Genomic DNA, 22,716 nt, shown 5'->3' with positions numbered 1-22,716 from the left:
CAGGAGTCAAATGTTTTTTTGACTAATTTTGGCAAAATTATTTCAGTTTATCAGGGTGCTGCAGCATCCCTACTTCCTGCGTCTATGGTGAGAGTGAGAAGAGACAAAGTAGAGGTTGAGATCTCTGGTTGGGAATGAGACAGTAGATGGCAACATTGCATTAGAAAGGTGGTGAGGATGTGTGTGTGTGTTTGTGTGTGTGTGTGTGTGTGTGTGTGTGTTTGTGTGTGTGTGTGTGTGTGTGTGTGTGTGTGTGAGAGAGAGAGAGAGAGAGAGAGAGAGAGAGAGAGAGAGAGAGAGATGTCAAATCCCGAAGGCATGATCACGCACACACACGCACATACGCACACGCACACACGCACGCACATACGCACACGCACACACACACACATACACACACACCCTGGTTAAGTGGTTGGGGCAGGACTGTGCGCATTAGGCGGGGGATACAACATGGCTGGGTTGAGGAACATCGATAGATGATGATGAGCGACCGTGCACGTGGGGGTGTTACCCCACCTCTTCACCAGACACGCCCGCTTCCCTTCCATCTGAGTTCACTCGTGTTCGGTTACCGGAGACCTTCAGAAGTGTTTCCTTTTGGAAGGAGAGACCACAAATCACCCCAGGAGCAGCGAACGGATCTATGGCCCAGCGTTTCCTCGCGCGCTCTTTTCACCCGTGAGAGATTTCTGAAGACAATAAAGCAACAGTAGGCTAGAGGAAGAAATCATTTGATTGGTTGATGGTTGTTTCTCTTCTCTAAAATGTTGGTTCTCTTTTGAAGTTACGTTAACTGACCCCCCCTCGCGTTCACCTGATGGTCCGGGAGTAAGAGTTGTTGACGCACAGCCCACTAACCCCTGGATGATGACAGCAGCCTTTCCAGACCCTCATCTCGTTCACACTTCTCTCTCTAGTTTCTGAGTGAAAACTACACAAATAAGTGAGAAACACCGCGCCACTTGCGCACCGAACATCTCTCCCTCCGTCTGGGTGATCAAAAGCCACGGGGAAGGAAGAAAAAGGAAGCGAGAGAGACAGGGAGCGAGAGGCACATAGTGTGACGGGAGGAGGAAACGTGAGTTTGGATGTTTGGCATCCAGGAGAACATCCAGAGGAGCGGGAGTGTTATGAAAGAAGAGTCCTTGTTGACCGGGATGAACGCGGTGCGGAGCTGGATGCAGGGCGCCGGGCTGCTGGACGCCAACACAGCCGCTCAGAGGTAAGCCCGAGGTGGCTAGCCAGTCAACACTGGCCCCGGGGAATGGTTTTTATCCCAGACCCGTTGTCTGAGACGGACTACATGTGTTTTGGGACAGCATTGCGCTCCCAATGGACTATTGGTTTCCTTTTCTAGGCATATAGCCTAATATTGACTTGGGGGATTTGGTTGTAGCTTGCAGACTTCATGTCTGTGATTGAATCTAGGCTAAAGCATAGCTTACACAATGGTTTTGTTTCTGTTCATTGCAACTTATTCAGGTAGCCTATTAGCTAGTAGCCTATCAAATCAATCAAAATAAACACTTTATCCAAGGGATTTAAACTTGTCAGACACAGGCCTAATATTACAGACTAGTTATTTATTTAGAATGACACGTCAATAATTATAACGCTGTAAAACAGTAATAAAATCATTATTTTTGAGACACCTAGGTTATTACAGATTTATTTGACCTTTATTTAACTAGGCAAAAGGTCCCCACATCTAGAACTGGCTCTCCATATAGCGACCAAATCCCAACGCTTCATATGTTTGTTTACCTGTTCATAAGGCTATACTTTGACAATTAGTAAATAATCTTTGTTTGGCCCATAACTCTTTTCAGACATGTGCAAATTACCTAGTGGAATTACGACATTTCAGCCTGAATTTATTTTCAAAATTGTTTAAAATGTAAAATAAAAGTCAAGATATATTGACAATTTCGGCGGCCAGAATTTTAGTGTTTTACTGTTTTACTTGGAATTGTTGAAATCATGTGTAATTCAGTGGCATCCATGTGAAAGTTGTGCTAATGGGGCTTGGTGCTGCTTGTATCCGCAGCGGAGTGGCTCTAGACCGGGCACATTTCGAGAAACAACCGCCCTCCAACCTTCGCAAATCCAACTTCTTCCACTTCGTGCTGGCTCTGTACGACAGACAAGGGCAGCCGGTGGAGATAGAGAGAACCAGCTTCGTTGGATTTGTTGAAAAGGAAAAGGTGAGCTTTCCCAAAACATTATGAAAGCCATAACCCTATCAGCAGCATATGGATATATTGATTTGACATCTGCAGCAGTTCCTTTACGTTCATGAGGCTTATGAATAATTTGCTTAATGTATTACTACAATTAAAAATACAAACGTTGTCTTACAATAATTATTACAGATATGGGTTTGAGTTGTTTTTATATTAGTTTGGACTACATGGAAGGAACAAGCTGTTTTATTAGATACTTTGTGTGGTGTTTATGATTCATATCTTAAAGCCCCTGTCCGCGTCGATCATTTGCTCATATTTCAGCGTTGTAACGATGAATTGTATAATATCTTATTGCTATTGACAATATTACAGCACTAAACGTTTAGAATTATTTATGCAGGTCTGTAATTGTCACCAGAAAACTCTTTAAACATGCAATTTTATTTTATTAGGATATTGTTCCAGTATTAAAATCGAATATTTTTGGTTAAACACAAATATAATTAATTAGTAGGGTATTATACTCTGGCGTTCTGTTGCCTAACTATAGTCATATCACTTTTATATGGCTCTAAGGCACTGAATTCATTCCCATGAGTTATATTTATCGTGGGACATATTTTGAAAATTATTTACATATCGTTTTTTTAAAGTTGTTATATCGTTTCTGATATTGATATCGAATATATATATTTGGTACATTTAAAGACAGCCTTTTGTAAATCTGTGTGTGTAGTGGGTTTTGTTCTTTGTGACCTGACTGAGTGTGTGTGTGTGTAGTGGGTTTTGTTCTTTGTGACCTGACTGAGTGTGTGTGTGTGTAGTGGGTTTTGTTCTTTGTGACCTGACTGAGTGTGTGTTGGCAGGAAACGCCAGGGGGAAAGACCAACAATGGGATACAGTACAGGTTACTGCTCCTATACAGCAATGGTACGGTCAGCACACACACACACACACACACACACACACACACACACACACACACACACACACACACACACACACACACACACACACACACACACACGAATGCACGCACGCACGCACGCACACACACACACACACACACACACACACACACACACACACACACACACACACACACAGATTTATTACATACCAATCCACCAGTGAATTCCAATGCAATATAATTAATTTGAATGACATATATATGATAAAAATTACAGTAATTGCAAATGTGTTATTGACATACGAAAATAACATTGATTGTTATTATTCTAAAAAGTATTCATTTAATGTAAGCATTAGTATTAGCCTATTAACATACACTACCGTTCAAAAGTTTGGGGTCACTTAGAAAGGTCCTTGTTTTCCATGAAAACATACATGAAATTAGTTGCAAATAGAATAGGAAATATAGTCAAGACATTGACAAGGTTCTAAATAATGATTTTTAATTGAAATAATAATTGTGTCTTTCAAACTTTTCTTTCGATAAAAATAATCCTCCATTTGCAGCAATTACACCCTTGCAGACCTTTGGCATTCTAGTTGTCAATTTGTTGAGGTAATCTGAAGAGATTTCACTCCATGCTTCCTGAAGCACCTCCCACAAGTTGGATTGGCTTGATGAGCACTTCTTATGTACCATACGGTCAAACTGCTCCCACAACCACTCAATAGGGTTGAGATCCGGTGACTGTGCTGGCCACTCCATTATAGACAGAATACCAGCTGACTGCTTTTTCCCTAAATAGTTATTGCATAGTTTGGAGCTATTCTTTGGGTCATTGTCCTGTTGTAGGAGGAAATTGGCTCCAATTAAGCGCCGTCCACAGGGTATGGCATGGCATGGCAAAATGAAGTGATAGCCTTCCTTCTTCAAGATCCCTTTTACCCTGTACAAATCTCCCACTTTACCATCACCAAAGCACCCCCAGACCATCACATTGCCTCCACAACCTCTGTACGCCTATGTAGATATTCCATAAAAAATCTGCCGTTTCCACCGACAATAGTCATTTACAACATTAACAATGTCTACACTGTATTTCTGATCAATTTGATGTTATTTTAATGGACCAAAAAAATACTTTTCTTTCAAAACAAGGACATTTCTAAGTGACCCCAAACTTTTGACATTAGTGTATATCTTATTTTTTTTTTGTAGAGCATGCCACAGACTTATGTGCTCTACAAAAATGGGCAATCTTCTATCTCTATTAACAATAACAAATCCAGAATTTGTATTTCAACTTCCCTGGGCTAGCGTCCCACCCTAGTCAACAGCCAGTGGAATCGCGTGGCGCGAAATACAAATACCTCAAAAATGTTATAACTTCAATTTGTCAAACATATGACTATTTTACACCATTTTAAAGACAAGACTCTCGTTAATCTAACCACATTGTCCGATTTCAGAAAGGCTTTACGGTGAAAGCAAAACATTAGATTATGTCAGGAGAGTACCCTGCGAAAAATAATCACACAGCCATTTTCAAAGCAAGCATATATGTCACAAAAACCAAAACCACAGCTAAATGCAGCACTAACCTTTGATGATCTTCATCAGATGACACTCCTAGGACATTATGTTATACAATACATGCATGTTTTGTTCAATAAAGTTCATATTTATATCAAAAACAGCTTTTTACATTAGCATGTGATGTTCAGAACTAGCATACCCACCGCAAACTTCCGGTGAATTTACTAAATTACTCATGATTAACGTTCACAAAATACATAACAATTACTTTAAGAATTATAGATACAGAAGTCCTTTATGCAATCGCGGTGTCAGATTTTAAAATAGCTTTTCGGTGAAAGCACATTTTGCAATATTCTGAGTACATAGCCCGGCCATCACTAGCTAGCTATTTTGACACCCACCAAGTTTGGCCCTCACCAAACTCAGAATTACTATTAGAAAAATTGGATTACCTTTGCTGTTCTTTGTCAGAATGCACTCCCAGGACTTCTACTTCAACAACAAATGTTGTTTTGGTTCCAAATAATCCATAGTTATATCCAAATACCTCTGTTTTGTTCGTGCGTTCAGGTCACTATCCAAAGGGTGACGCGCGAGTGCATTTCGTGCCAAAAAAAATGCAAAATATTCCATTACCGTACTTCGAAGCATGTCAAACGCTGTTTAAAATCAATTTTTATGCTATTTTTCTCGTAAAATAGCGATAATATTCCAACCGGGCGACGTTGTATTCATTCAAAGGCTGAAAGAAAAAAATTGAGAATTCTCATGAACGCGCATCTCCAGTGTCACTGTTCCCAGGCTGACCACTCACAAATTCTCATGCTGTTCTTCGCCCAGAGACAGCAGACACCCCATTACACTTTCTGGCGCCTTCTGAGAGCCAATGGAAGCCTTAGAAAATGTCACGTTACAGCAGAGATGCTGTATTTTCGATAGAGATGCAACTGAAGGACAACAAATTGTCAGACAGGGCACTTCCTGTATTGAATCTTCTCAGGTTTTGGCCTGCCATATGAGTTCTGTTATACTCACAGACACCATTAAAACAGTTTTAGAAACTTTAGAGTGTTTTCTATCCACATCTACTAATTATATGCATATTCTCGTTTCTGGGCAAGAGTAGTAACCAGTTTAAATCGGGTACGTTTTTTATCCTGCTGTGCAAATACGGCCCCCTAGCCCCAACAGGTTTTAATTTAATCTGAAACCGAAATGACCATTAGGTCCATGAAATCTAATAGCATATATACATACAGTACAGGCTAACTATCTTTGTATGTTTCTCTATGTATCTCTCTAACATCTCTCTTTACTGTATCTCTCTTTTTACTATATATCTCTCTCTTTACTGCATAACATAACTAACATCTCTCTCTACTGTATCTCTCTCTCTCTCTCTTTACTGTATCTCTGTCTCTCTCTCTCTCTCTCTCTCTCTCTCTTTACTTTATATATCTTTCTATACTGTATCTCTCTCTCTCTCTCTGTATGTAGGTATCAGGACAGAACAGGACTTCTACGTGCGCCTCATCGATTCCATGACCAAACAGGTACCATCTCTTTCATGAAAGGCAATGTGTGTGTGGGTACGTGTGTGTGTGTGTGTGTGTGTGTCTGTCTGTGTGTGTGTATGACTCACAGGTCTGAGAGCATGTAGTGTGGTTGGCGAGAGGTGAAACTGGACTGAGGATGTTGGAAGAGGTGCTGGAAGGGCCAGATGGTGCACTATACTACAGTCTGGCAGACCAACTGCTCACAAACGCACACACACAAACGCACACACACACAAACAAACACACACACACAGACAGACAGACAGACAGACAGACAGACAGACAGACAGACAGACAGACAGACAGACAGACAGACAGACAGACAGACAGACAGACAGACAGACAGACAGACAGACAGACAGAGACACATACACATATATATACACACACACACACACACACATATAGATACACATTATGTATCTCATGATACCAGATGAAAACCACTTGGCAAACTCTATTTTACTAACAAACCTCTCTCTCTCTCTCTCTCTCTCTCTCTCTCTCTCTCTCTCTCTCTCTCTCTCTCTCTCTCTCAATTCAATACAAAGGGCTTTATTGGCATTGGAAACATATGTTTACATTGCCAAAATAAGTGAAATAGATAATAAGCAAAAGTGAACAATTAAACATGAACAGTAAACATTCACATTCACTCATAAAAGCTCCAAAGGAATAGAGACATTTCAAATGTCATATTATGTCTATATACAGTGTTGTAATGATGTGCAAATAGTTAAAGTACAAAAGGGAAAATAAATAAACATAAATATTGGTTGTATTTACAATGGTGTTTGTTCTTAACAAATCTTGCTGCTGTGATGGCATACTGTGGTATTTCACACAATAGATATGGGAGTTCATCAAAATTGGATTTGTTTCCTTTCTCTCTCTCTCTCTCTCTCTCTCTCTCTCTCTCTCTCTCTCTCTCCAGGCGATCACCTATGAGGGACAGGATAAGAACCCTGAAATGTGTCGGGTTTTAATGACTCATGAGATCATGTGCAGGTAAGACAGATAATGCATGCTGAGAGAGAGAGCGAGACAGAAAGAAAAAGACAGAAAGAAAGAAAAAGAGGGAAAGAAAGAGAGAGAGGGATTATACAAACATAAATTCTGTGTGTGTGTGTGTGTGTGTGTGTGTGTGTGTGTCTCCCCCAGGTACAGTCAGAAGATCGGTTTATTCAGAAACGGCTTGTCAGTCTGCTTCCCCCTCCCCCTGTACCCAGAATGAAACGCTCCCCAGGTCCAGTGGGACCACAGCATGACCCAGTTCTGAGAGGGAGAGAAAAGAGAAAGAGAGAGAGATAAATAGAGGGGGGCAAAGGAAGACAGGGGGAGAGGAGGTCAAGAGATAATGAGATATAGGGAGGGAAAGGGGGAGAGAGAGAGGGAGTGAGAGAGAGGGAGAGAGAGGGGGCAGAGAGAGAGGGGGCAGAGAGGAAGGTAAGAAGAAGGGAGGGGGAACAGGAGGGAGGTGGAGAGAGAGACAGGGAGAGGGGGGGCAGAGAGGAAAGGGAGGGAGGAGGAACGGGAGGAAGGTGGAAAGAGAGACAGGGAGAACTTGTGAGAAATAGAGAAGATAAGATGTCTAGGGAGATAAGTTCTCCCTATATATCTCTGTCTCTCCCCTCTCCCTATATATCTCTATCTCTCCCCTCTCCCTATATGTCTCTCTCTCTCCCCTCTCCCTATATATCTCTCTCCCCTCTAACCTACATCTCTCTCTCTCCCCTCTCCTCCCTCTATATTTCTCTCTCCCCTCTCCCTATAGCTCTCTCTCCCCTCTCCCTGTATGTCTCTCTCCCTCTCCCTGTATGTCTCTCTCCCTCTCCCTATATATCTCTATCTCTCCCCTCTCCCTGTATATTTCTATCTCTCCCCTCTCCCTGTATATTTCTATCTCTCCCCTCTCCCTATATGTCTCTCTCTCCCCTCTAACCTACATCTCTCTCTCTCCCCTCTCCCTATAGCTCTCTCTCCCCTCTCCCTGTATGTCTCTCTCCCTCTCCCTGTATGTCTCTCTCCCTCTCCCTATATATCTCTATCTCTCCCCTCTCCCTATATATCTCTAATCTCTCCCCTCTCCCTGTATATTTCTATCTCTCCCCTCTCCCTGTATATTTCTATCTCTCCCCTCTCCCTGTATATTTCTATCTCTCCCCTCTCCCTATATATCTCTCTCCCCTCTAACCTACATCTCTCTCTCTCCCCTCTCCTCCCTCTATATTTCTCTCTCCCCTCTCCCTATAGCTCTCTCTCCCCTCTCCCTGTATGTCTCTCTCCCTCTCCCTATATATCTCTATCTCTCCCCTCTCCCTGTATATTTCTATCTCTCCCCTCTCCCTGTATATTTCTATCTCTCCCCTCTCCCTATATGTCTCTCTCTCTCCCCTCTCCCTATTTCTCTCTCGCCCCTCTCCCTATATATCTCTCTCTCCCCTCTAACCTACATCTCTCTCTCTCCCCTCTCCTCCCTCTATATTTCTCTCTCCCCTCTCCCTATAGCTCTCTCTCCCCTCTCCCTGTATGTCTCTTTCCCTCTCCCTATATATCTGTATCTCTCCCCTCTCCCTATATGTCTATCTCTCTCCCCCTCTCCCTATTTGGGAGGGGAAGACCTGCCACCTGCCGCCCCTATATGGGTAGCCTAATGGTGAGAGCTGACAAGGTAAAAATCTGTCGTTCTGCCCCTGAACAAGGCAGTTAACCCACTGTTCCTAGGCCGTCATTGAAAATAAGAATTTGTTCTTAACTGACTTGCCTAGTTAAATAAAGGTAAAATAAAATCTCTCTCTCTCCCATCTCCCTATCTCTCTCTCTCTCTCTCTCTCCCCCTCTCTATATCTCTCTCTCTTCCCTCTTTCGATCTGTAACTCTCGCTATATCTTGCTGTCCCCCTCCCTATATATCTCTCTCTGTGCCCTCCCTACATTTCTCTCTCTCCCATCTCCCTATATATCTCTCTCTCCCCTCTCCCTATCTCTCCCTGTCCCTATATCTCTCTCCCCTCTTCCTATATATATCTCTCCCCTCTTCCTATATATATCTCTCTCTCCCCTCTCCCTATCTGTAACTCTCTCTCTCACCTCTCCATATATCTTGCTGTCACCCTCCCTATATATCTCTCTCTGTCCCCTCTCCCTATCTGTCGCTCTCTCTCCCCCTCCCTGTATATATCTCTGTCCCCCTCCCTATCTCTCTATCTCTCTCCCTATCTCTTTCTCCCCGCTCCCTATATATATCTCTCTTTCTCCCCGCTCCCTATATATCTCTCTCTCCCGTCTCCCTATATGTCTCTCTCTCTCCCTATATATCTCTCTCCCTAGCTGTCACTCTCTCTCTCCTCTCCCTTTATCTCTCTCTCCCCATCCCTATATATATCTCTCTCTCCCCATCCCTATATATATCTCTCTCCCCTCTCCCTATATCTCCCTATCTCTCTCTCCCTCTCTCTCCTCTCCTAATCTGTCACTCTCTCCTCTCCTTATCTGTCACTCTCTCCCCTCTCCCTATCTTTCACTCTCTCCCTCTCCCTATATATCTCTCTCTCCCTCTCTCTCTCCTCTCCCAATCTGTCACTCTCTCTCCCCCTCCCTCCCTATATCCCTCTCTCTCCCCTCTCCCTATATATCTCTCTCTCCCCTCTCCCTATATCTCACTCTCTCCCTATCCCTATCTCTCTCTCTCTCTCTCCCTCTCTCTCTCCCAATCTGTCACTCTCTTTCCCCTCCCTATATCCCTCTCTCTCCCCTCTCCCTATATATCTCTCTCTCCCCTCTCCCTATATCTCTCTCTCCCTATCCCTATCTCTCTCTCTCTCTCCCTCTCTCTCTCCTCTCCTTATCTGTCACACTCTCCCCTCTCCCTATATCTCACTCTCTCCCTATCCCTATCTCTCTCTCTCTCTCCCTCTCTCTCTCCTCTCCTTATCTGTCACTCTCTCTCCTCTCCGTATCTTTCACTCTCTCCCTCTCCCTGTATATATCTCTCTCCCCCTCCCTGTATCTCTCTCTTTTTCCGCTCTCCCTATCTGTCACTCACTCTCTCCCATCCCTATATATCTCTCTCTCTGTCCCCTCTCCCTATATATCTCTCTCTCCCTCTCCCTATATATCTCTCTCTCCCCCTCTCCTTATCTGTCACTCTCTCCCCTCTCCCTATCTTTCACTCTGTCCCTCTCCCTATATATCTCTCTCTCCCTCTCCCTATATTTCTCTCTCTCCCCCTCTCCCTATCTGTCACTCTCTCTCCCCCTCCCTCCCTATATCCCTCTCTCTCCCCTCTCCCTATATATCTCTCTCTCACCTCTCCCTATATCTCACTCTCTCCCTATCCCTATCTCTCTCTCTCCCTCTCTCTCTCCTCTCCTTATCTGCCACTCTCTCCCTCTCCCTGTATATATCTCTCTCTCCCCTCTCCCTATATCTCACTCTCCCTATCCCTATCTCTCCCTCTCTCTCTCTCTCCTTTCCGTATCTTTCACTCTTTCCCTCTCCCTGTATATATCTCTCTCCCCCTCCCTGTATCTCTCTCTTTTTCCGCTCTCCCTATCTGTCACTCACTCTCTCCCATCCCTATATCTCTCTCTCTGTCCCCTCTCCCTATATATCTCTCTCTCTCTCCCTATATATCTCTCTCTCCCTCTCCCTATATTTCGCTCTCTCCCCCTCTCCCTATCTGTCACTCTCTCTCCCCCTCCCTCCCTATATCCCTCTCTCTCCCCTCTCCCTATATATCTCTCTCTCCCTCTCCCTATATTTCTCTCTCTCCCCCTCTCCCTATCTGTCACTCTCTCTCCCCCTCCCTCCCTATATCCCTCTCTCTCCCCTCTCCCTATCTCTCCCTCTCTCTCTCCTCTCCCTATCTGTCACTCTCTCTCCCCCTCTCCCCCTCCCTCCCTATATCCCTCTCTCTCCCCTCTCCCTATATATCTCTCTCTCCCCTCTCCCTATATCTCGCTCTTTACCTATCTCTCTCCCTCCCTCTCTCTCTCCTCTCCGTATCTTTCACTCTCTCCCTTTCCCTGTATATATCTCTCTCCCCCTCCCTGTATCTCTCTCTTTTTCCGCTCTCCCTATCTGTCACTCACTCTTTCCCATCCCTAAATCTTTCTCTCTCTGTCCCCTCTCTCTCCATCTCTCTCTCCCCTTTTCCTATATATCTCTCTCTCCCATTCCCTATATAAACTCAGCAAAAAAAGAAAGATTCTTTCACTGTCAACTGCTTTTATTTTCATCAAACTTAACATGTGTAAATATTTGTATGAACATAACAAGATTCAACAACTGAGACATGAACTGAACAAGTTCCACAGACATGTGACTAACAGAAATGGAATAATGTGTCCCTGAACAAAGGGGGGTCAAAATCAAAAGTAACAGTCAGTATCTGGTGTGGCCACCAGCTGCATTAAGTACTGCAGTGCATCTCCTCATGGACTGCACCAGATTTGCCAGTTCTTGCTGTGGGATGTTACCCCGCTCTTCCACTAAGGCACCTGCAAGTACCTGGACATTTCTGGGGGGAATGGCCCCTAGTCCTCACCCTCCAATCCAACAGGTCCCAGACGTGCTCAATGGGATTGAGATCCGGGCTCTTCGCTGGCCATGGCAGAACACTGACATTCCTGTCTTGCAGGAAATCACACACAGAACAAGCAGTATAACTGGTGGCATTGTCATGCTGGAGGGTCATATCAGGATGAGCCTGCAGGATGGGTACCACATGAGGGAGGAGGATGTCTTCCCTGTAACTCACAGCGTTGAGATTGCCTGCAATGACAACAAGCTCAATCCGATGATGCTGTGACACACCGCCCCAGACCATGACGGACCCTCCACCTCCAAATCGATGCCACTCAATGGTACAGGCCTCAGTGTAACGCTCATTCCTTCGACGATAAACGTAAATCCGACCATCACCCCTGGTGAGACAAAATCACGACTCGTCAGTGAAGAACACTTTTTGCCAGTCCTGTCTGGTCCAGCGATGGTGGGTTTGTACCCATAGGCTACGTTGTTGCCGGTGAAGTCCGGTGAGGACCTGCCTTAAAACAGGCCTACAAGCCCTCAGTCCAGCCTCTCTCAGCCTATTGCGGACAGTCTGAGCACTGATGGAAGGATTGTGCGTTCCTGGTGTAACTCGGGCAGTTGTTGTTGCCATCCTGTACCTGTCCTGCAGGTGTGATGTTCGGATGTACCGATCCTGTGCAGGTGTTGTTACACGTGGTCTGCCACTGCGAGGACGATCAGCTGTCCGTCCTGTCTCCCTATAGCGCTGTCTTAGGCGTCTCACAGTATGGACATTGCAATTTATTGCCCTGGCCACATCTGCAGTCCTCATGCCTCCTTGCAGCATGCCTAAGGCACATTCACGCAGATGAGCAGGGACCCTGGGCATCTTTCTTTTGATGTTTTTTGTCAGTTGAAAGGCCTCTTTATTGTCCTAAGTTTTCATAACTGTGACCTTAATTGCCTACCGTCTGTAAGCTGTTAGTGTCTTAAAACCTCTTACATCTACACGTTCCGCTAGCGGAACGTCTGCTCCAATATCCAATGATGGGCGGGGCGCGAAATTCAAACTCCTCTAAATCCGAAAACTTACACTTTTCAAACATATGACTATTTTACAGCTATTTAAAGACAAGACTCTCCTTTATCTAACCAAACTGTCCGATTTCAAAAAGGCTTTACAGCGAAAGCAAAACATTAGATTATGTCAGCAGAGTACCCAGCCAGGAATAATCACACAGCCATTTTTCAAGCTAGCATATCATGTCACATAAACCCAAACCATATCTAAATGCAGCACTAACCTTTGATGATCTTCATCAGATGACACACCTAGGACATTGTGTTATACAATACATGCATGTCTGTTCAATCAAGTTCATATTTATATCAAAAACCAGCTTTTTACATTAGCATGTGACGTACAGAACTAGCATTCCCACCGAACACTTCCGGTGATTTTACTAAATTACTCACGATAAACGTTCACAAAAAGCATAACAATTATTTTAAGAATTATAGATACAGAACTCCTCTATGCACTCGATATGTCCGATTTTAAAATAGCTTTTCGGATGAAGCACATTTTGCAATAATGTAAGTACATAGCCCGGCGTTACAGGGCTAGCTATTTAGACACCCTGCAAGTTTAGCCTTCACCAAAATCACATTTCCTATAAGAAAAATGTTCTTACCTTGCTTGTTCTTCATCAGAATACACTGCCAGGACTTCTACTTCAATAACAAATGTAGGTTTGGTCCCAAATAATCCATCGTTATATCCAAACAGCGACGTTTTGTTCGTGCGTTCTAGACACTATCCCAACGCTAAATCTCGGCCACGAGCATGACGCAAAATATGACAAAAAATTTCGAAATATTCCATTACCGTACTTCGAAGCATGTCAACCGCTGTTTAAAACCAATATTTATGCAATTTATCTCGTAGAGAAGCGATAATATTCCGACCGGGAATCTGCCTGTCTGTAAACTGAGGAAAAAACCGAAAGCCGGGGGCGGGGCGTGTCACGCGCCTAAGGCTTAGTCCATTGACTGACCACTCAGCTTTTGCTCTCGTGTGCTTCAGCCAGGGCTTTGAATTACGTCATTCCTGTTTTTCCCGGGCTATGAGAGGCCATTGTTGACGTGTGAATTGTCACGTAAGAGCAGAGATCCTTTGTAAACGATAGAGATAATCAAGAAGGGCAAGAAATGTTCAGACAGGGTACTTCCTGAACAGAAGCATCTCAGGTTTTTGCCTGCCATAGGAGTTCTGTTATACTCACAGACACCATTCAAACAGTTTCAGAAACTTTGGAGTGTTTTCTCTCCAAAGCTAATAATTATATGCATATTCCAGTTTCTGGGCAGGACTAATAATCAGATTAAATCGGGTACGTTTTTTATCCAGCCGTGAAATTACTGCCCCCTAGATGTAAGAGGTTAACGACTGTTCCACAGGTGCAAGTTCATTAATTGTTTATGGCTCATTGAACAAGCATGGGAAACAGTGTTTAAACCCTTTACAATGAAGATATGTGAAGTTATTTGGATTTTTACAAATTATCTTTGAAAGACAGGGTCCTGAAAAAGGGATGTTTCTTTTTTTGCTGAGTTTATCTCTCTCTCTCTCTCTCCTTGTCACGTCGTCCGTCGGAAGGAGCGGACCAAAGTGCAGCGTGTGTATTGTTCCACATATTTTGTTGAACTGTGAAACTATGCAAGATACACAAATAAACTAAAGAACAAAAACAACAAACCATGACGAGGAGGTGCAACATACGCTAACTGTCACGTCCTGACCAGTAAAATGGGTTGTTTGTTATTGTAGTTTGGTCAGGGCGTGGCAGGGGGTGTTTGTTTACTGTGTTTCAGGGTTTTTGGTTGATGTTCTATGTTTTCTATTTCTATGTGGGTTTTCTAGTTTTTTATGTCTATGTTATTTTTGTCAATGACCTCCAATCAGAGGCAGCTGTTTGTTGTTTTCTCTGATTGGAGGACATATTTAAGTGTGTTTGTTTTCACTTGTGTTTGTGGGTGGTTGTTTCCTCGTATAGTCTGAGCACCTTACGGGACTGTTTTTCGTCATTTGTTTTGTATGAGTATTTTCTTCCCTTCTAAATAAAAAGAAGATGAGCACCTTAACCACTGCATATTGGTCCGATGATTTCTCCTCCTCAGACGATGAACTTTATGACACTAACTCAAAAACAATCTCCCACAAACCCAGGTGGGAAAAACAACTACTTAAGTATGATCTCCAATTAGAGACAACGATGACCAGCTGCCTCTAATTGGAGATCATCCCAAAAAAGCCCAACATAGAAATACAAAAACTAGAACATAACAACATAGAAAATCTAAACTACAAAAAAACCCTGTCACGCCCTGACCTACTCTACCATAGAAAATAACAGCTTTCTATGGTCAGGACGTGACACTCCTCCTCCATATATATCTCTTTCTCTCCCCCTCCCTATATATCTCTTTCTCCCCTCTCCCTATGTCGTTCTCTTTCTCCCCTCCCTCTATCTCTCTCTCTCTTTCACTCTCTCTCTGTCTCTCTCTCTCTCTCTTTCTATTAGGGCTTTATTGGCATGGGAAACATATGTTAATCTTGCCAAAGCAAGTGAAGTGGATAATAAACAAAAGTGAAATAAAAATGAATAGTAAACATCACACTCACAGAAGTTCCAAAAGAACAAACACATTTGAAAATGTCATATTATGTATATATACAGTGTTGTAAGGATGTGCAAATAGTTCAAATACAAAAGGGAAAATAGATAAACATAAATATGGGTTGTATTTACAATGGTGTTTGTTCTTCACTGGTTGCCCTTTTCTGGTGGCAGCAGGTCACAAATCTTGCTGCTGTGATGGTACGCTGTGGTATTTCACCCAGTAGATAAGTAAGTTTATCAAAATTGGTTTTGTTTTCAAATTCTTTGTGGAGCTGTGTAATCTGAGGGAAATATGTGTCTCTATGGTCGTACATTTGGCAAGAGGTTAGGAAGTGCAACTCAGTTTCCACCTCATTTTGTGGGCAGTGTGCACATAGCCTGTCTTCTCTTGAGAGCCAGGTCTGTCTACGGCAGCCTTTCTCAATAGCAAGTCTATGCTCACTGGGTCTGTACATAGTCAAAGCTTTTCTTAAGTTTTGGTCAGTCACGGTGGTCAGGCATTCTGCCACTGTGTACTCTCTGTTGAGGACCAAATACCATTCTTGTTTGCGTTGTTTTTTGTTAATTCTTTCCAATGTGTCAAGTAATTATCTTTTTTTTTCTTATGATTTGGTTGGGTCTAACTGTGTTGCTGTCCTGGGGCTCTGTGGGGTGTGTTTGTGTTTGTGAACAGAGCCCCAGGACCAGCTTGTTTAGGGGACTCTTCTCCAGGTTCATCTCTCTGTAGGTGAAGACTTTGTTATGGAAGGTTTGGGAATCGCTTCCTTTTAGGTGGTTGTCGAATTTAACTTCTCTTTTCTGTATTTTGATAATTAGTGGGTGTCAGCCTTATTCTGCCCTGCATGCATTATTTGGTGTTTTACATTGTACACAGATTATATTTTAGCAGAAATCTGCTTGCAGACTCATAAGTTGGTGTTTGTCCCATTTTGTGAATTCTTGGTTGGTGAACGGGCCCCAGACCTCACAACCATAAAGGGCAATGAGTTCTATAACTGATTCAAGTATTTTTAGCCAGATTCTAATTGGTATGTTGAATTTTATGTTCCCTTTGATGGCATAGAAGGCCCTTATTCCCTTGTCTCTCAGCTCATTCACAGCTTTGTGGAAGTTAATGGTGGCGCTGATGTTTAGGCTGAGATCTGTGTAGTTTTTTGTGTGCTCTAGGGCAGCGGTGTCTAGAGGGAATTTGTATTTGTGGTCCTGGCGACTGGACCTTTTTTGGAACACCATTATCTTTGTATTTTTTGTCCAACCTGGTCTGACAGAATCTGTGCAGAAGATCTAGGTGCTGCTGTAGGCCCACCTTGGTTTGCGACAGATGCACCAGATCATCAACAAACAGTAGACATTTGACTTCAGATTTTACTAGGGTGAGGCCAGGTGCTGCAGACTGTTCTAGTGCCCTCGCCAATTCATTGATTTATGTACTGAAGAAGGTGGGGATTAAGCTGCATCCCTGTCTCACCCCACGGCCCTGTGTAAAGAAATGTGTTTTGTTTTTGCCAATTTGAACTGTTTGTGTTAATGAATTTTTTAATGTAGTATGTTTTTCCACCAACACCACTTTCCATCAATTTGTATAGCAAACCCTCATGCCAAATTGAGTTCAAAGCTTTTTTGAAATCAACAAAGCATGAGAAGACCTTGCCTTTTTTTGGTTTATTTGTTTGTCAATTATGGTGTGCAGGGTGAATACGTGGTCTGTTGTATGGTATTTTGGTAAAAAGTAAATTTGACATTTGCTCAGTACATTGTTTTCATTGAGGAAATGTACGAGTCTGCTGTTAATAACAATGCAGAGGATTTTCCCAAGGTTGCAGTTGACGCATGTCCCACAGTAGTTATTGGGGTCAAATTTGTCTCCACTTTTGTGGATTGGGGTGATCAGTCCTTGGTTCCAAATATTGGGGAATATGACAGAGCTGAGGATGATGTTAAAGAGTTTAAGTATAGCCAATTGTAATTTGTGGTCTGTATATTTGGTCATTTCATTGAGGATACCATCAACACCACAGGTATTTTTGGGTTGGAGGGTTTGTATTTTGTTCTGTACTTCATTCAATCTAATTGGATAATCCACAGGGTTCTGGTAGTCTTTAGTAGTTGATTCTAAGATTTGTATTTGATCATATCTATGTTTTTGTTATTTGTTCTTTGTTATAGAGCCAAAAAGATTGGAGAAGTAGTTTTTTATTTATTTTTTATTTATTTTTATTTCACATTTATTTAACCAGGTAAGCTAGTTTTACAACTGTGACCTGGCCAAGATAAAGCCAAGATAAAGCAAAGCAGTGTGACACAAACAACAATACAGTGTTACACATGGAATAAACAAGTGTACAGTCAATAACACAATAGAAAAAAGAAAGTCTATATACAGTGTGTGCAAATGGCGTGAGTAGGTAATGCAATAAATAGGTCATAGTAGCGAAGTAATTACAGTTTAGCAAATTAACACTGGAGTGATAGATGAGCAGATGATGATGTGCAAGTAGAGATACTGGTGTGCAAAAGAGCAGAAAAGTAAATAAAAACAATATGGAGATGAGGTAGGTAGATTGGGTGGGCTATTTACAGATGGGCTACGTACAGCTGCAGCGATCGGTTAGCTGCTCAGATAGCTGATGTTTAAAGTTAGTAGGGAAAATATAAGTCTCCAGCTTCAGCGATTTTTGCAATTCGTTCCAGTCGTTCCAGTTAATCCATGTATCTCCGTTTTGGAAAGATAACTCTTTGTATTGTTGTTTGTTTATTGCTGTTTTTTCTTTTTCTGTAGTGTATTTCTGTATTGTTTTAGTGATTCACCATAGTGAAGGTTCAGGTTTTCTGGGTCTCTATGTTTTTGGTTGGATAGGTTTCTCAATTTCTTTCTTAGGTTTTTGCATTCTTCATCAAACCATTTGTCATTGTTGTTCATTTTCTTAGGTTTTTAGATTTTATAACGAAGCTGAGCGGTATACTGTTGTACTGAGAGGTATACCAATATACTGTTTATGTTTTTCTACTAAGTTTACACCTTCACAATTACAGTGAATCGTTTTGTCCAGGAAGTTGTCTAAAAGGGATTGAATTTATTGTTGTTTAATTGTTTTTTGGTAGGTTTCCACACTACTTTCCTTCCATCTATAGAATTTCTTAATATTGTGTTGTTCCTTTGGCTTTGATGCCTCATGATTGAGTATTTCTCTGTTCAAGTAGAGTGTGATTTTGCTGTGGTCTGATAGGGGTGTCAGTGGGCTGACTGTGAACGCTATGAAAGACTCTGGGTTGAGGTCAGTGATAAAGTAGTACACAGTACTACTGCCATGAGATGAGCTATAGGTGTCACTACCATAGGAGTCCCCTTGAAGCCTACCATTGACTCTGTACATAACCAGCGTGCGACAGACCTGCAGGAGTTGTGACACATTTTTTTGGTTATGTTGTCATAGTTGTGCTTAGGGGGGTATATGGGGGAGGGAATGCTGTCACCTCCAGGCAGGTGTTTGTCTCCCTGTGTGCTGAGGGTGTCAGGTTCTTGTCCAGTTCTGGCATTTAGGTCCCCACAGACTAGTACATGTCCCTGGGCCTGGAAATGATTGATTTCCCCCTCCAGGATGGAGAAGCTGTCTTCATTAAAGTATGGGCATTCTAGTGGGGGGATATAAATAGCACACAGGAGAACATTTTTCTCTGTTGAGATAATTTCCTTTGTAATTTATAGCCAAATATAAAATGTTCCTGTTTTGATTAATTTAATAGAGTGAGTTAGGACTGCTCTCTACCAAATTAGCGTACCCCCCCGAGTCCCTTCCCAGCTCTCTGTGACCTAGGGGGCAACCAGTGGGTCCATCTCCTCTATACCATTTTTCTTGTAGGATGACTGTATTTCTGATTTCTTTGGTGAAGTCCAGGTTCCTGCTCTTTTGACCAAAATCAGATGACCTTGGGACTTGGATTTTCCAGGATGAGATAGTGAAGGCTTTGTGTTCCATAAAGTGTCCAATGTTATTCGTCTCACTCTCTCACTCTCTCACCCCATCTCTCACTCTCTCTCCCCTCTCCCTATCTTTCACTCTCTCACCCCTCTTCTTATCTCTCTCCTCTCTCTCTCACTCTCGCTTTCTATCTAACTCTGTCTATGTTTATTTCTTTCCATCTCTCTTTCACCTCTCTTCCTATCTCTCTCTCTCCCTCTTTCTCTCCCTATCTCTCCCTCTCCCTCTTTCTCTCCCTATCTCTCCCTCTCTCAGTCGGTGTTGTGATAAGAAGAGTTGTGGCAACAAAAACGAGACACCCTCTGACCCCGTCATCATTGACAGGTAAGCAGGCTCCCTCCTCTCACCTGTCCCAGTTGTCATGGTGATGTACTTGTGTATACCACTGTGCTGCCAGTGATGTGTACAGAGGAGGAAGGTATGCCAGGGTGTGAGAGTGTGTGGGTGTGTGATGAGCATTGAGCAGCTCAGGGTTGCTTCTGTCAAGTCTTGGTTGTTATGTTGAGTTGTCTCAGTAAAACAACCTGAACCTCCAGCTCATACAGTATCTGTATCAGCCCTCCTAACAATCCCATACAGTATCTGTATCAGTCCTCCTAACAATCCCATACAGTATCTGTATCAGTCCTCCTAACAATCCCATACAGTATCTGTATCAGTCCTCCTAACAATCCCATACAGTACCTGTATCAGCCCTCCTAACAATCCCATACAGTATCTGTATCAGTCCTCCTAACAATCCCATACAGTATCTGTATCAGTCCTCCTAACAATCCCATACAGTATCTGTATCAGTCCTCCTAACAATCCCATACAGTATCTGTATCAGTCCTCCTAACAATCCCATACAGTATCTGTATCAGTCCTCCTAACAATCCCATACAGTATCTGTATCAGTCCTCCTAACAATCCCATACAGTACCTGTATCAGTCCTCCTAACAATCCCATACAGTAACTCCCTCATTAGTTGACTTTGCTTAATGTCCTCCTTCCTGTGGTTTTGCTGCAGTGACCTGTTTCTCAAAAATGACTCTTAACGAGACCACGCTAATTAGACAATCACTCCCATTACTCTTCCAGAAGTGTGTGTGTGTGTGTGTGTGCGTGTGTGTGTGTGTGTGTGTGTTTGCCTGGCTCATTATTCTGTAAAATGTCTGGGAATTATTATTATTTATAGTTATTCATTGTTATTGTGAATTATTGTTATTTTATTGTGTTACTATTTCCTTTTTTTATTTAGCAAATTGTTCTTACTTTTTAACTCTGCATCTTTGGGAAGGGCTCGTAAGTAAGCCTTTCACGGTAAAGTCTACACCTGTTGTATTCAGCGCATTTGACCAATTGAATTAGATTTAATTTCAAACAGCAGATAGCTGACCTACTCTTATTTAACAAACAAAATAACAGCAGAGGAGGAGAGAGAAGACAGGAGAGAGGAGAGAGAAAGATGAGAGAGAAGACAGGAGAGAGATGAGAGAGAAGACAGGAGAGAGGAGAGAGATGAGAGAGAAGACAGGAGAGATGAGAGAGATGAGAGAGAAGACAGGAGAGAGATGAGAGAGAAGACAGGAGAGAGATGAGAGAGAAGACAGGAGAGAGGAGAGAGAAGACAGGAGAGAGATGAGAGAGAAGACAGGAGAGAGATGAGAGAGAAGACAGGAGAGAGAAAGATGAGAGAGAAGACAGGAGAGAGATGAGAGAGAAGACAGGAGAGATGAGAGAGAAGACAGGAGAGAGATGAGAGAGAAGACAGGAGAGATGAGAGAGATGAGAGAAGACAGGAGAGAGATGAGAGAGACGACAGGAGAGAGATGAGAGAGAAGACAGGAGAGAGGAGAGAGAAGACAGGAGAGATGAGAGAGATGAGAGAGAAGACAGGAGAGAGATGAGAGAGAAGACAGGAGAGAGATGAGAGAGAAGACAGGAGAGAGGAGAGAGAAGACAGGAGAGAGATGAGAGAGAAGACAGGAGAGATGAGAGAGATGAGAGAGAAGACAGGAGAGAGATGAGAGAGAAGACAGGAGAGAGGTTGTTGTTCAGCGTAGGACAGGTGGTTATAATAGTGTTTCAAGGGGAAGTTGAAGTTGTATAATTGAGTCTCTTTCGATGACAAAGACTGACCAGGTGAATCCAAGTTAAAGCTATGATCCCTTATGGATGTGACTTGTTAAATCCACTTCAATCAGTGTAGATGATGGGGAGGAGACAGGCTAAAGAAGGATTTTTAAACCTTGATACAATTGAGACATGGATTGTGTATGTGTGCCATTCAGAGTGTGAATGGGCAAGACAAAAAATGTAAGTTCCTTTCAAGAACTACAACGCTTCTGGGTTTTTCACACTAAACAGTTGCCCATGTGTATCAAGAATGATCCACCACCCATTGTCCTATCCAGCCAACTTGAAATGTTTATTTCACTTGGCAAGTCAGTTAAGAACAAATTCATATTTACAATGACGGCCTACACCGGCCAAACCCGGACGACGCTGGGCTAATTATGGGACTCACAATCACGGCCAGTTGTGATACAGCCTGGATTCGAACCAGGGGGTCTGTAGAGACGCCTCAAACACTGAGATGCAGTGCCTTAGACCACTGCGCCACTCAGGAGCCCAACTTCACACAACTGTGGAAAGCACTGGAGTCAACATGGGCCAACGCTTTCGACACCTTATAGAGTCCATGCACCAACAGATTGAGGCTGTTCTCAAGGCGAAAGAGGGTGCAACTCAATATTAGGAAGGTGTTCAGTGTAATTGCTTTACTTGTTTGTGGAAATGCTGAATAGGCTACTACAACTGCTAAGAATGTAGGTGCTGTAAAATGAGCAAGTAAATCCTCCTCAATTTTTTCTCTATCTCTCCTTCTTTCTCACTCTATCCATCTCTCCTTTTTCTTTATCTCTCCTTCTCTCTTTTTTCACCTGACCTATTTTCTAATCCAGGAGGTGTGTGTTTTTCCATGTCCTAATTTGATGCTAGCCAATGCTACCCTCACACCTGAGCCTCAGCCTAGTAGGCCAACAGCACAACACAGCCCAGCCAGCCTGGTCTCATGACTAGACGTAACATTAGTATGATATGTAACGTGTTGTATGGTTACGTAACGCAGAAGGTTACTTAAGGTCCAAAATGAAACATTTAAGTAGGGTGATGCATGGGTAGGCATGTAACATGAATGTCTAGCAACCCAAAGGTTGAGTGTTCAAATGTCATCATGGACAATTTTAGCTAATTGCAACTTTTCAACTACTTTCTACTTTTTGCTACTTTGCAACTATTTAGCATGTTAGCTAATCATTCCCCTTATGCTAACCCTAACCTCAACCCTTTAACCTAAAT

The 22,716-nt window shown here is 42.8% G+C and overlaps 1 protein-coding gene across 2 annotated transcripts in view; it reads left to right on the top strand.

The window, feature by feature from the left end:
* Positions 1–385: 385 nt before the first annotated feature.
* LOC115168222 (transcription factor COE1-A-like) overlaps positions 386–22,716 on the top strand; it is a 104,704-nt gene continuing 82,373 nt past the window's right edge. For both annotated transcript variants that reach the window (XM_029723296.1, XM_029723286.1), the window contains exons 1-6: positions 386–1,225; positions 2,051–2,207; positions 3,056–3,119; positions 6,139–6,194; positions 7,132–7,205; positions 19,629–19,697. In XM_029723296.1, the coding sequence (XP_029579156.1) occupies positions 1,092–1,225; positions 2,051–2,207; positions 3,056–3,119; positions 6,139–6,194; positions 7,132–7,205; positions 19,629–19,697 (554 nt within the window). In that variant the 5' untranslated portion in view covers positions 386–1,091. The remainder of the gene's footprint in view (positions 1,226–2,050; positions 2,208–3,055; positions 3,120–6,138; positions 6,195–7,131; positions 7,206–19,628; positions 19,698–22,716) is intronic.

Source organism: Salmo trutta, chromosome 3 (assembly GCF_901001165.1).
Source record: "Salmo trutta chromosome 3, fSalTru1.1, whole genome shotgun sequence".
NCBI lineage: Eukaryota > Metazoa > Chordata > Actinopteri > Salmoniformes > Salmonidae > Salmo > Salmo trutta.
Note: the sequence above shows the minus strand (reverse complement) of the source record. Positions and strands in the feature narration are given on the sequence as shown.